This window comes from Phalacrocorax aristotelis, chromosome 6, assembly GCF_949628215.1.
Source record: "Phalacrocorax aristotelis chromosome 6, bGulAri2.1, whole genome shotgun sequence".
Lineage (NCBI taxonomy): Eukaryota > Metazoa > Chordata > Aves > Suliformes > Phalacrocoracidae > Phalacrocorax > Phalacrocorax aristotelis.
The window spans coordinates 38,963,988-38,979,806 of record NC_134281.1 but is presented as its reverse complement, the minus strand read 5'-3'; the positions used below and the strand labels follow the sequence as shown (position 1 = coordinate 38,979,806).

The following is a 15,819-nucleotide window of genomic DNA, read 5'->3' as shown; positions in this document are numbered from 1 at the left end:
GTCGATCTGAAGAAGGTTCATTGCAATTTTTTATAATATTTTAAATTATCCTTTTCATCTGCAATGTACTACAAAAACTTTGCAGGACTGCTTTTAAAAAAAACTTCAAATATGGAAGCTAAAACTTCCCTAAAATATGTCAACTACTCCCATTAATTTTTAAAAAAGAACAAAGAAGGTGTGTTTGAATGGAAACTGCAATTCTAAATTAATGGACTTCCTTATATAGACGCCAGACTACCAATTCAAGAAAACTCCTCAATTTTCCTTAAAAGTAGCAAAAGAAAAGGAACAGAGTGCAACTCCACCTGCCAGCACACTTTAGTGGTGGTGTGAGGAAGCTGCCTGCATCTCTGAGGAAGTTATTCAGGCGTACATTCATTCTAACTTTGACATCTTCACGGAGACTGGCAGCAAGGATAATGAGTGGTACCAAATGTGAGGTGGACATCCATCCTCTAGGATCTCTACTGCAATGGATTTCAGGCACAAATTACTGGACAGCCACCACCTGGTAATGACTCTCAGTCGCTTCCAGTCTTCACTGGACTTGCACATGTGTTCTAACAGTAGGTATGTTTAGACTCACAGAAAGCATCATCACTCCTAAAGACACTTATAAAAATATAAACAAGCAAGTTCAGAGACAGAACAACTCAAATATGCAGTTTACATATTGTACCTTGGGAATTGTCAGTGATTCTTTCCAATATATTCACAGGCTTATTGTCCACAAGGATTTGAATGTCAAGGTCTATCTTACATGCACTTTATTTATGTCTGACTCATAATACTGTATGCAAAATTAACATCTTTGACACCTCAGTTATCTGGATATTATTCTAAAACTCTATATGCTGACTGAATCGACCCAAGGGGCCTAATGAATTCAGACACTCTTGAACAAGTGTAATGATATACTGAACTAAGAGGAGACAAAACCTGTCCACAGCATGTACTCATAAAAATCCAGATCCCATTACTATTAGCATGTTAGTTCTACTACAGCAGCACTCATAGGTCACAAGTGCATTAGTGCACTCATGACTGAAACACAAAAACATAGTGTCTACGCCAAAAAGCTTGCTGTCCAAAATCTTGGTCTAGCAACATTAACACACATGCTTAACTGAGTGCAAGTGAGCTCTTCTTTGAAAAAATTACAGGTCCAAGGCTCAGCAGATGAATTCAAGACACAGTAAATGTACAGAGCACATGGAATTTTAGGTCACAAGGAGACGAAAGTTGAAGCTAGCAACAATTAAATTACGCAGAAACATGTGGTGTGGGTAATCTGTAGGTGGTCACAGGTTTATGTTCGCCTCTTGGGGCCTGACCAACGCAGTGACCAACACACCACTGCACGGTAGGGATCTGTATCAAAACAAATTTCATACACTGCAAAAATCCACCTACACTTCAAAAATTCACCTAACAACAAAATAAAAACAAAAAGAAGAAAAAATAACAAGGCTGGAAGCGGGACTTTCCTAAATGTTTTAGCTGAGCACATTCTGCTGACCACCTAGCTGCATATGTACACGCCACAGAAGAGCAGAGTGATTTCAGGGGTCTGAGCTGCCATGGAAATTATCAGCAGCCACAGGTGTTCAATAACTTTCTAAATGAAATCACTTATTTACATGCCAAAAGACAAATTCAAGAGCTGAACTGTAGGTAACCAATCTAAAAAACAGCACAGCTCTGTTACCCTCTGCAGGTGAAGACAAAATGTGTTACTATCACTAGCATGTTGCCCCAGTAACACTTCCCACAAAGACCCATTTTACCAGATCAGACTAGTGAATGTCCATGTTGACTGACTCCAGGAGGCAGCTGGACAGATTCACAGTTTTAACCTTGACATCTCCAACTGCAGAGATTAAGTCACAGGGTGTTTTTATTACTGAGGGCTTGACAACTCACACTCAGTTGTAAGCCCCACCATCCAGAAGGCAACACAGTTTTAAAGCAAGGGAAAATGGGCCATACCTTTGGGCTAAGAGACAGAATAGCTAACTCCCAAAACAGTTTTCATGAGCCTAACATTTTTTAATTAAATGAGAGCTAGAAACAGTATATATAGATGGCAGTAGGGCTATTTTGAATGCACACTACATCTACACTACCAGAGGGAAGGAGCAAGGTTTGATTTGCTGTATTCTGTTACAACTTCAGAATCACACATCCACATCCTATCTCAGCTGGCAATGAGGTTCATGCTAGTTCTCAGCCCTCAGCATGCACTATGCATGCATAGCGTTAGACACTGGAAGATCTTGTATGCACCCTGCAAGGGGGCCTCGACCCTGATTCTGTCACACAGTAAAGAGCATTGAGGATGTCAGTGGTGCATTTTTGTGTGTTGTGCTTGATTCCACGAGTAGACACAAAACAAATCTGCACCTAAAATGAACTCATCTTGTGGACTAAATTGCTAATGTAGTAACAACCTATTTGTGCTAGCCCTGTAACCAATACCAGACTCTGCAAGGTGCACTATGGAGCACTGAACTTCACACCTCAGCGCAACCTTGCATTCAATATGGAAAAATATATCGTCACAGAATTTCACAAAGGTTAGGCACTCGTGGAAGGGAGAAGAGGGAGAATTCCTTCTCTAACTGTGGCTTGCGCTCAGGTGCCATCCATATGCCAGAGCTGTAACCCATGCAGAACAGCATGTTCAGAAAAACATGTTGAACAAAGAAATTGTACAACTACAGTTTAAAGAATCCCACTCAGAGTACCACTCCTCCACCATTAGAAAATTCAAGGAGCTGAGGAAGGGGGTTCATTTACAGACATTTCCGCTGAGACTATACATTAATTTCTAGATCTCTTTTCACAGCTAGATACATTAGGGAAGTGGCAATTCAGGTAAGAGAAAAAGAGGTGGATATTAAAGAGGTATATGGATTCAGTTATAAAAGAAAAACTATGCAGGATTTGGGAAAACAATGACTCAGGCAGGGGATATGGTGTCTTGGAGAATTCGTAAATGTAAACACAAAAGAAGGGAAAAGAACTGCTTAAGGATGTGCAAAAAGGCAAAACTAAAACCAATGGAATTAAATTAAAGAAAAATCTTTTTAATAATTAATATCCAGAAAAATATTCCATTATTTAGACCTATCAGGCACTTTAATAATCTCCTAAAAAATGGAACTAGTAGTTGCTACTAAAGATGCTTGAAATACTTCCACACAGACTATTTCCAGAGAGTAAGGGTCCTTCATTCAAACAGAAAGCTCTTCTTGTCCTCTAAATTACCAATGAACTCTTATTTTTATTACACCTCAGTTGGGAAAAGCCCACAACTTTTTTATCTCTTCTCTCCACCTCTTCTGTTCATGTGGGGGGAAAAAAAAAAAGTAGAAAGATTTCAGTACAAAGGGGAAAATATCAAAAATCCACAAATAGCAAACAGGAATAAAAAATCACAGGCATTTTGTGTTCAGTGTATCAATGCCTAGAGTGGTTAACATAAACAATTCAAAAAAGTTATCATTTCCTTTAAAGGATTAGAAACAAATCTGGATAAAACTAGATGAGGACTCCAATGTCATCAGATAAACAGTAAATAGACATTCAGGAGATGACAAACTCTTCCTACAACAAATTTCCTATTCATGCAGAAGGAAATGCCCTGCACCGGTTTACTGTTTGTAAACACATTCTGTGCAAGCACAAAGGAGTAGATACCAACAGGTTTCTGAATGCTTCTGTCACTCCAAGCGTAGAAATCTCTCTGAAGATTAGTCACTACGTCAGAACAAAAAGATCATCCCAACCTTCAAACTTAAATGCAAAGTCCCTAGAAATCCAAAATTCCAATGATCTGAAATGTCACCCAAAGTTACACTAACCTTAAAACATCCTTATCTAATGTTACAGTCTACTGTTTACTAGTGCTAAATAAGGACTGCAGAACTCCTTCAGGCTTCCTGCCCTGAGAAGATAAATGTTGCAAGCACTGCTCCTCTTGTTGACAGTCATTTACACCTACAGGGAGCAAACAGAGCTCGGAGCACACAACAGATGCATTCACAGTGTAATCAACAATCGTGAAAAAGGCTTCTCCACCACTATCCCTAGCTCCTAATCCGTGCCTCTTCCATTATTTATTGTACTTAAATAGACTTCTAAAAGCCCCTTTAAGTCCCCATCCAATATTTGGGTAACCACTCCTTTCACTAAAACACCAAATGTTAAATCAGAACTTGAATTGAAAAACTAGAATTTGAACCCATCTCTTCCTTACATCCTCAGCAAACAGAACAGGGAAAATGAAGTAAAGCCAGCTTCCTCGCCTCCTTTCTCCAAAAATCATGGAGAAAAGGTTAAGAAGTCACAGCTCATGTGGGCCAAAGGGAAAACTGGCTCCAAGTCATGAGCTTCTCAAGAAGCATCTTTGAAAACATCTTCCCTCATTTTCACAGAGGCAATGCTGCTTAGCGCATCACCACTGCTGATTGTCAAATGAGATGCAAGTAATAATTGACAAACACTCTATTGGTGCGCTGATGTAAAAGATAGAAGCAGCAGATCAGGCTGCTATGAAAGAAGATTAAACCTGTTTTATTTAAACCACAGAGAATGTAAATGCTTTAACCGCATGTCCTGAGCTACTGCAGTAAAGGAGAACAAAGCAAGCCATGGCAAATACAAATTGAAAAACATTCGCAGTGCCTGCCAGCTGATCAGGAAGGAGCCCCTGCCTAGATGACTAGCTGTTTTACACTATTAGTTGCTGATGTTAAATGTCCATATTTCAAGACTTGGTGCCTTCCAAACAGCTTTTTCTCCTCATCATAGAAAAATTTATATTGAATTTGTCAGTTTTGGTGCATGCAGCAGTATTACATCCCAGTACAAACAAAGGTGAATAAAAGTGGCCCTTAACAAAGGCCTTAATGCATAGCTAGCCATGAAAGGCCCTTACAGTTACCTGTTTCTTTCCACCTATGCACACATATGCATCCACTCACTTTCCCTTGATCATCACACACTGCTAGAGCTTAAGAAGCAGCTGATTAAAGTCACAGAAAAGTTCATAATGCCATACACTAATAAGCAGAAAAGAATGTTTAATTGTACTGATTACTCATGAATCACAAGCTATTTCTGATTATCATAAGAAAACAAAAACTAAGATTCTTTTTGATCGCTGCAATGATTTTATAAGCAAAGATGTTTCAAACCTGATTTGAGTTTCTGTTGTATTTTATACTTTCTATAAAAAGACTGGATCTTTCTTGCAGCTGCAACCTTTTCACAAACAGCTGTATTACCTTTGTTTAATTCACCTAGAAATACAAATGTGAAAGTAATGCTTCCATTTAACTTAAGAAATAGTTTGCACAATAGGACTGTCAAATGTGAGGAATATACATTTTTTTTAAACAGCAGAAAATGGAGAAATCTTGGTATATTATGACAAGCAAGAGACACATAAGTCAGCCCAGGATCTAACAAAGCCATACAGGAGAAATGTTAGAAACAAAGCTGCCAGAAGGAAGAGGCACTTCACTTTTGGCTTATTCACCACGATGGATGGAATTCTATTGTTTGTCTAAGAAATGAGAAATTGCCTGCAAGTTTTCTGTGGGATTATTTATGAAGATATACAGCTTGGACTGCATGAAGGCCAATAGTTAAAACACTAGACACTAAAAGTACTTATACAAAAAAACCTGAATGACAGAAAACGCTACTTATTCTACAAAAATTTATTCCAGAACAGTTTAATCTTTCTGAATGAATAATAATAATGGTCTTGGACACTTCACTGCACACTTTTGTACCTACACTTGGATCAAGAATCACAGACTATCCAATTGACTCAGACTCTTACTCATTCACAGTCAGGCTTCAGCAAGGACCCTCACAAACTGCCTAACCACTGTAAGTAGAATGGACAGCTGAACGGACAGCGTTTCCTCCCTGAGCCAGGACAGAGCCAGTGATGTTCCAGAGGACAAAGCTGAGGTTCTGATTATTTAGGGTCATTAAAGACAGCACTTCTAAAATACAAGGTGATATGCTGGGTTTCATGGTGACTTCTCAGATAAAAGTGTGTATCTTTAGCAGGTGTAAGTGATCGGTGTAAGCAGGTTCTCGGATGTTGGCGACCACTGACATGAAGTGCTGATCTGCCCCAAGTACTTAGAGCTAATTTGCTGACTGGCTCCATCTCCATTTCTGCAACTAAATAGTTCAGTAATGTCTGCTGTGAGCTGGCACACGCTTACATTGCCAGTGGGTTTGGCTGTATTTCAGTAACAGATGGTAGAATTAATAAGAACAGATAAAATAACTATATTTTACCAATTCAGTAGGAATTGCATGGTTTTTCCTATGCAGACTCAACATACATACTAGACACGTGCAAAATATAAAACGTGCACCAGGTGAACTTCTCTCAGCCTCATTACGAAAAAAACTAACCTTGTTTATCATCCTCTGAGTCACTGTCCGAATATCCATCACTTTCATTTTTCTCACTGTCAGAGGCCTGCAGTGCCTCCTGTGATGAGTTTTTACTCTCCTTTTCATAGTTTAAATTATGTTTTTTATCATCTGAGGATGACTTTGACATTCCATTCATTTGATCACCAGTCTGTCCCTCTTCATTAACTTCTTCACCTGCTTCAAAATCTTCATCATACTCTAAAATAAAAGAATCATACTGTGAGACAGGAAACAGAATTCACAATTAATAAAGTTCTTTTAAGCAGACAGAGGTTAACTTCATTAATCTCCTTTTGCCTTTGCATTTGCTCAGTCTTTAAAGCCATGAGAGAATCTAAGACCACAGATAGGAATGATAAGAGCACGTTGTCATAAAAAAGCATCATGTTCTTCCTAGATAGAGTAGCAAAAATGCAATAAAGCTACTGAATGATGCATCAAGTATGATTAATACATTGAAAACAAAACAAACAATCATTAACCACTGAAATTACTATAAAAATTAAGAGCTGGGCAAACTCAAATAAAATGCAAGACGGTTTCATTACAGAGAATCACAGAATCATAGAATGTCCTGAGTTGGAAGGGACCCACGAGGATCATCAAGTCCAACTCCTGTCCCTGCACAGGACAACTCCAAATTCACACCCTGTGTCTGAGGGCGTTATCCAAACGCTTCTTGAATATTGTCAGGCTTGATGCTGTGACTGCCTCCCTGAGGCACCTGTTCCAGTGCTCCACCACCCTCTGGGTGAAGAACCTTTTCCTAATACCCAACCTAAACCTCCCCTGGCACATCTTCCTGCCGTTCCCTCCGGTCCTGTCATTGGTGACCAGAGAGAAGAGATCAGCACCTGCCCCTCCTCCTCCCCTTGTGAGGAAGCTGCAGGCCGTGATGAGGTCCGCCCTCGGCCTCCTCTTCTCCAGGCTGAACAAACCAAGTGACTTTAGCTGCTCCTCGTACAGTTTCTCCTCTAAACCCTTCACCACCTTCATGGCCCTCCTCTGGACACTCTCTAGTAGCTTTATAACCTTAATGTGCTGTGGTGCCCAAAACTGCACACAGCACTCGAGGTGAGGCTGCACCAGCGCAGAGCAGAGTGGGACAATCCCCTCCCTCAACTGAAAAACTTGTTGTGATAAAAAAAAAAATACAAGCAATTGAGAAAGCTGGAGAAAGGTACTATACTGTAGCACAAATTAAGATAAATGTGGATTGACATGGCTAATTAGCAAAGAAGTGGCTTACAAACTAAATGAATTAATTAGATCCAGCCAAAGGGTGCTGCAGAGGAATGTTCTGTTATTCACACTGTTCTAATATGCTCATTCAGGTCCCTGGTGAATTCCCAGTACAAATAAAGCTTACAGCAGAATTACCATTCTTACATCAACACGGTCTGGATTTCATCCCAGGCTACTAGCCTGACAAGTTGTAACATTTGATAGATAACTTTGCTCAGATCTATAGCTAAAGACTGTCTTCATGCATATGCATTGAAGACTCCTTCCCTTTCTAGCCAAGGCTGCTCTGTTTAAAATCCCAGGCACCAGCACGCACAGTGATGTCAGTGATTTCCATTTAAAATTCAGTAATTCCACTGCTACCACTAGCTCACTGCACATGCAGCAGAGAGGCAACAAACCTAAATTGTGAAGGAGAGCTGTCACTGCTGACACACCAGCTGTCTCTCGTGGCCACAGTTTCTCACCTTTCAGATTTTATTGCTCACCTCTTTTTCTTTCCATCAGTGCTTCTAAAGTACTGAAGTGACAGAATGCCAAAGACAGAAATGAAGAGTATCTGATGCAGAACCAATTAGGCAAATAAACAATTGCCCAGACAATGAGAATTAAGGGGATAAGGAGATTTACTTTCTGTATTAAAAATCAATTGAGATTCTAACTGCACTGTTGGAAGTGAGGCCTCCTTAGGTAACTGTCAGAAAGGTGCCCACCTCCTGGAAGGAAAAAGGCTCGATTAATCACAAATACACATCCACAGGGAATAACGAGAAAGCTGAGCAGTAGCACTGCAGAATTATGAAAGTAAAAATAGGAATAGGAAGTAGTTCTCTCTCTAATTTGACTTATTCTGAAAATGTTTTATAATAAGGAGTGAGTGAATGCATAGGCTGAGCTCGCTGTCTTTTCCTGTAGGGGCAGGCAGAGCTGTAAGCAGCCTGATGGCAACAGGGATTGGCCTTAGGTGGCACTGGGGAAATGGCACATTCTGAGCATGCAGTTGGAGCTGCCACGCATCATTTTTGTATAACAAATATTGTCTTTGTCTGCCACAAGAAACACCCCTTGGGCAAACTTACAGCAATGGCAGCCTCTCACCAGTCTTCTTTTTTAAATCTCTGTCAATGGAAATGAGATGGGACTCAAGCAAAAGGGGCAAGGTCAACCCAACTGGCAACGGGAGCATTCCGTAAAGGGCAAGAAAAATAGCCCCAGCAGGGTTGCAGCAGAGAAGGCAAGAGAGGTGAGCTGGTAGGCCTGGAGCACAGGGAACAAATGCTCAGACAAGCGAGAAAACTGGAGGTTTGGGCAGGTGTCTCAGGTAAGTGGTGCCTGGGGCAGTGTGGTGGAGAAAGGCCCAGAAAGAGCCTTTGGTGAACAAAGCATTGCGCTCCCACTGGGAACAGACAGGAGAAAAGAACAAAATAGTTCACCTGGCACTAAATCTTGCTGACATTTTGCTGCTATGTGTTCTTCCCACCTTCCCTCCCCTTCTGCACCCAGCATTCAGCCTCCTCCCCTTCACAGTTTGTCCCTCCTGCCCATCCATCTTGCACCAGGCAGCAGGAGGCTTTTCCACCTCCTGCCCCTATGGCCACCGTCTTCTCACCATTCACGTTGTGCTGATGTCCTGTTTCCCTTAGGAGCTTAACTCCTACTGACTGTCTCCCTGCCCACACCCAGTCCCATTTCTTCCTTCTGCTCTACTTGTCCTCCACCTGCTGCCATTCCTCTTCGCTGTTGTCCCTGCACTGTGCCTCACTTTCCTCCTGCTTTCCCACCTGCCTCAGGCTCCTGTTTCAGCCTCTCAGACCTTTCTTACTCACTTTCTTGGCTCTTGCAAAATCCCCTCATCCTCTCGCTTGGCCAAAAGTAGCCCCACTTATTTTAATGACCAGTCACAGGCATTACCACATTTCTCACACTTGAGGTGTCCTAAGGGAGGATGTTCCTGGCGAAGTTGTAGGCCCACAATCCCATACCTTCTCTAGAATCATCCTCTCCCTTTTTTCATCCCCTGCTTGTGTTTTGGAATACTGTACCGTTTTTACCAGTGTCTTCCTGACTATCTTCACTCTTGCAATCAGGTATTATTTTCCTTTCTTCTTTTCTGTACTCCTGTCCAGTCTCCATTTTGTCCTCAATAGTTTCCACACTCGCTTCATGACCTGGTAAGATGACTAACACTGAATCTTTGCTTGATTTCTGCTCAACACTGCTTTTACTTGGCTCACTGCGCACTCCATCTCTCCAGGAACCCACACGCTTTTCCTCATGGCCCTCCATCTTTCTCTTGGGAGGGGATGGCTTTTTGTCCAGACCCATTGCAATAATGCACCTATAAAAACCAAGGAGAATTGGAAAGTATCACATTTTTCTTGCTGTGAACAATGGAAGGGTAGCAGACACAGTGAGCTATTTAGCTCGTTATCAGCAGTAAAATCAGGTACCTATCTGCCTCTGTACTGCCACTCAGACAACAAGGTTATTGATTATGACTTACTTGGAGAAGCACCCTAAAATCCTCAAGTGCTCCACAAACACAGATGCTGTTCCTCCTTGAAGGAGGAACACTGTCTGCACTTAAAGGTGACAACTGAAGTATAAGCAGATCAAAATAAAAATTTTCCATTAATTTCAAGCTACACCAAGCATGATATGCAAGAATATAATCACTGAGAAAGGCAGACAAGCTCCAAGTCAGAGGTGTGCTTGATCCAGATCCTGCTGTAACATCCAGTAAAGTGATAACTCAGGTTTTGTGGATAAGACTCTTTTTTTTTTTTTTTTTTAATTTGTATGCTGGGTCTAATAACCGTGGGGAAAGGGAGATTAAAATTGAATTATTTTCAGTTTCTGTTCTGTTTTTCCTACCTAACAGAAATCCAAACAGATGGAAAACAAAGCATTTTGAATGACTTGTTGAGACTGCTCCTCTTGTATAAAAGGGAGTGACAGCTTCTCTGTGTTATGGTTAGGAGGCTCATGTAAGAGACCAGAGTTCCTGCTCTTGTTAAACAATAACTGCAGACATGAAAAGCCACCCTACACCACCAGTGAGTGTCAGGATATTTTTCTGTACGTAGTACGTTGATTCAAATCTGCAAGCAGAGGATGAAATTGAAACTGGAACTTTCACTTTAGCCAATCACAAGTCTCTCTGGAAAACCATATTTTCTTCACAGACAACTATGTCTTAAAAACTTTTCCTCCACCAGAACTGCTTTTTTATGTAAGGCTTGATTGCAATTCCCCTCACATTCCAGCTGTTTACAAACTACTGTGAAATATCCTACGGTCATTCACTCTAGAAATCCTTTAGTTGTCAAGCATAAAATGTGAATGTGACAATTTCTGAAAAGAGTCCTACCTTTTCATTATTTGTTCGTGGTATTTTTTTCAGGGACCATTCAGATATTGAAGCACTTTTACTGTACGGAAATGCTGGGCATGGGCCAGCAAAAAACCCTCTGTGCAGCATTGGTGTAGAAGTGTCTGCAGCATCACCTCTTTGTGAACCAAAGCCTTAACCCAACAGGGAAAATCAACTGGAATCTTTACTGAGAATCAGAGTGGGTATTTAATGTGTGGATATAGTATCATACTCAAAACAGGAAACAAACACAACTGCATGTGACCTAAAGGAGACGTGAAAATAGTTGTGATTTATGGGGAGAATCTGGTTAATACAGATGTGTTTTAGTTACCAGATAAGGTTGGCTGGACTGACAAGAGACAGAAAAACAGAGATATCACTAAGAATATGAGGGGCAGGTAGACAGAAGGTGGGGGCAACTCAGGAAGAAATTAACCAGTTTCTTGAGATTAAATTAATTCAGAAAATTCACTTCAAAATTTTCTAGAAATCACACAAAATGTGGGATTTGGGCATTTGCTAAACTCTATAGCCACTATATCCCTTCTGAATTCAGGTGCTTTTCACTACTTTGAGCATACTAAGTACTACATTTACATAAATCATGTTCAATATTGGAGCAGAAAAAATATGGAACAATAAAGTAGTTTTTTTCTTTCTTAGAATACAGTCCTTGTCTAAAAAATGGAGTATAGCTTTGTGGAGGTTCTCTTCTTCCAACTGCTTGCTGCTCTTTTGAAAATTACTTGGGAAAAGAACAAAAAAGTTTTAAAATTATCCATTTGTGCAGAATTTTACTTGTCTGGCATGACTTAACAATCACACAAAAGGAAGACTTCATTAAAATTAAAGCTTCTTGGCAAAATCATAGCTGTTGCTCACAGCATTGACTTTTGCCTAAAACCAAGAATCTTCTGCACAGCTTTCTTGTCTGAAACATGGCTAACATTCAATAGTCTTATTCTGCAGCCAGGGGTATTACAGCAGAATCCCACCTTAGAGGCAGAGCTATTTAAAAATAAATTGTCTTGTTCTCACAATTACAAAGAAAACCCTAAAAACTACAGTTAACTCAGCAGCAGTTAACTCTTGATATTTATTTCACTATCACTTCCACTAGAAACATGCAAGCAGCATATTAATACCACCCCACACCTATCCCTCCATACTCAGCTGTTGAGGAAGTACTGACTGCCTCCTGACAAGCTGACTGATCCAGTGCAAACATTGTCCACTGCTGTGCGTATTACACAGAGTGGCTGATGAGGCAGCACAAAAGTAGCTGACTTTGATGGCATCCTTGGATGTGGGACCCTGAGGGTTAAGTTCAATTCTGCACATTTCAAGGGGTGCTGAGAAACAGACAAGGTTGTACAGAGCTGTGGGGTGCCAGAAAGATTAAAAAAGAGGAAACGAGTGATAAACTCTTTAAAAAGTGGGCTGCTAAGTCCTTACGAGTGAAGTGTTTTCATCTCCATACCTGTAGCAAGGAGATGCTCCCTCCACATTGAGAAACCCAAAGTATCCATGTCTGCCTCCCAGCCTGGAACGCTTCTGATGTTTGTACTCACAGCAACAGCTCAACCTGTCCACTTGCATCCCATTGAGAAAAAAGGTGAGGCTGAACGGGAAACCATGGTGCCTCTTTGAGATGAACTGAAAGGTCTCTGCAACCACACAAAGCAAAGGATTCAAAGAAAAAGGTTATGCTTTACTGTCAGCCTATTGCAATTGTTTTATCTCATCTTGCATCACCACCAAAGCACCCAGGCCTCTAGGTCAGGTACTTTGGTTCTCAGCTGTATTAATTAGTTCGTAAAACTCTGCCTCCTCCCCACACAACAGCCTTGTCTCTTTCCAACCCAGGAGTGCCAAGCTGGACACACCCATGACAAGTGGATCCATCATCAGTTTGGCCACTCACTGCTACGGGAGAACAGAGACCAGAGCCTCTCATCCCAAAAGAAAAATTAACTCTGCCACTTGCCTTACAGGAGTGAACAAAGTTTAGGATTCCTGGTGTTTGTCTGCACAGTGCAGTGCAGCAGTAAGTTAGAGCTCCTGCAGTGTAATGAACACCGTCCTCAGTGCAGCACCTCACAGAGGGCAACCAGGCTCCGGTGATCTGCAACATTAGTGGCTCTGGGCCTGCACTAATGCAGCCATACTCAGAGCAACACTGAGCAGCTGTTTCTGGAGCCATTGCAGGCTACTCTGCAAGGGCATTGTTCGGCACCCAGGCCTTAAGGGCACTGAGACTGCTACCCAGCTCCATGTGGTGGGGGAGAATGGGTTGTACTCCCTTTATGCACAAGTCATAGTGTCCTTCCAAAGTAAACTGAGCACGTATCAGCAGGGAGGAAGCCACACTGTAGTCCAGCAGGTTGCCTAATAGGTGTGAATGGGGATCAGGACAACAGGACCACACATAAAGAACACCTTCCACACAGCTGGGACACAGCTGCAACAAACTAGAAAACTAGCTGCTCCTAACCATATCTGTGGGCCCACTGAGTGCACCCATAGCCTCAGGGGACAGGCTGAAGTGCAGGGATCTCTGCACCATCTTCCCATATCCAGTGAAAATGCAAACACAAACACAGTGGGTTCTCCAAGCTAGAATGAGCGGGATGATCTGTGGAATCACTCTTCCACATAAGTAAAAATCTCCCAGCAATTTCTTCTTCCCAATTTCCCGGAACACAATTTGCCTATTACTGGTGTGATGGAATCACACACAATGGATGGGAACTGGGCTTCCACGATGTACTTTTCCTTCTAGAATAATAAGCAACATGCACTGATATATTAAAGCAAGTCAGAAACAGATAGCCCCTATTTAAGCACAGTTTATCACTACAACTACTTTATTAACCCTATTGCATATAACCTATACAAAATTAATCTAAGCTACAATAGCTTGTTAAATCAGTTCTCTAAATTCATTCTACCATAATTTGCAGAAGTAATTGTAACCTCACTTTCAGTCATGAAACAGTAGATCCAGATTTAGTGTGGAGGCAGATGGTACAAAAAAAACTGGATGCATATATCTTGACTGAGCTCAGCTGAAATAATTTTGATATCACATCAACATTTTAGCAAAAAAAAACAATGTTGCCAGAATCAATATCATGGAATCACAGAATGGCTTAGGTTGAAAGGGACCTTTAGTCCAACTAGTCCAACCCCCCTGCAGTGAGCAGGGACATCCTCAACTAGATCAGGTTGCTCAGAGCCCCATCCAACCTGACCTTGAATGTTTCTAGGGATGGGGCATTGACCACCTCTCTGGGCAACCTGTGCCAGTGTTTCACAACCCTCATAGTAAAAAAGTTTTTCCTTATATCCAGTCTAAATCTACCCTCCTTTAGTTTAAAACCACCACCCCTTGCCCTGTCACAACAGGCCTTGCTAAAGAGGTTGCCCCCATCTTTCCTATAGTCCCCCTTTAAGTACTGGAAGGCAGCAATAAGGTCTCCCCGCAGCCTTCTCTTCTCCAGGCTGAACAACCCCAACTCTCTCAGCCAGTCCTTGTAGGAGAGGTGCTCCAGCCCTTGATCATTTTTGTGATCCTCCTCTGGACCTGCTCCAACAGTTCCATGTCCTTCCTGTGCCGAGGGCTCCAGAGCTGGATGCAGCACTCCAGGTGGGGTCTCACCAGAGCAGAGCAGAGGGGCAGAATCACCTCCCTCGACCTGCTGGCCACACTGCTTTTGAAGCAGCCCAGGATATGGTTGGCCTTCTGGGCTGCAAGCACACATTTTTGGCTCATGTCCAGCTTTTTGTTCACCAGTACCCCCAAGTCCTTCTCTGCAGGGCTGCTCTCAATCTCTTCATCCCCCAGCCTGTATTGATACAGGTGATATGAAGCCTTTGACTCTTTATCCTTACCTCCTTCCAATAGCTTGCCTTTGTAGACACAAAGGTTTTCTCCTCCACAATGCTGCTGATAGACTTTGATTTCATCTCTGTAATCAACATCATCGTGAGATAAATGCACACTTTTCCCTAGAAAGACCATGGTAACAAATGCGTTGCTGCGTAACGAGGGCTTAGGGAATCCTCCAGAATTCTGCAGTAGGAAATACACAAAAAATGCATTCAGCTTCCAATTCTAACAAAAGATGAACACAAAGATCATGTATGTGTGGCATACACTGGAGGCTTCCAGTCTTTTAAGACAGGCCTTGAGCTGCTTAAATTGGAAGGTGTTTTGTAACATGCAGAAGGGCAGGAAAATATTTTGGACTGAAAATCCATTGCATTGAATTGCCCAAAATTGCAGGGACCAGGTTTAATGAGCCATACCATCCCTCCCATTCCTGGGTTCCTATCATTTCCTTTACAGGAGTCAAAACTGGCTGGAGCTATAGTGTAACAGATTAAGTTTTCATACATCAAGGCATTTCATATATCCCTCTGAAGTTCTGGTACTAGATATGGTCAGAGACAGGATCAGATTGACTAAGATGGAAGGCTTTAAACAAGAGTTGCTATGTCTTTTCTGTTCAAGCACGGTTTTTTCCCCCAACTGATGAAAAACATCAAATGTTTTAGTATATAGAGAAATGGGTGGCAGTTATGTATTTTAATAGTCTTAAATTTTCTTTCTTTCAAAAATTCAGTGAATCTTTGTGCAAACTAGGTATACACATCTTTCAGCATTAGGCGAATACATCAGTGAGGAAAGTAATATACCTATACATAAACTGAGAAGTAGA

General features: G+C 41.5%; 1 protein-coding gene across 1 annotated transcript in view; it reads right to left on the bottom strand.

The window, feature by feature from the left end:
- The window catches only part of ERICH3 (glutamate rich 3), a 47,601-nt gene that overhangs the window by 15,287 nt on the left and 16,495 nt on the right, over positions 1-15,819 (bottom strand). The window contains exons 9-12 of the mRNA XM_075097281.1: positions 14,990-15,170; positions 12,576-12,762; positions 9,762-10,057; positions 6,451-6,672 (exon numbers count right to left, since the gene is read on the bottom strand). Of these exons, the coding sequence (XP_074953382.1) occupies positions 6,451-6,672; positions 9,762-10,057; positions 12,576-12,762; positions 14,990-15,170 (886 nt within the window). The remainder of the gene's footprint in view (positions 1-6,450; positions 6,673-9,761; positions 10,058-12,575; positions 12,763-14,989; positions 15,171-15,819) is intronic.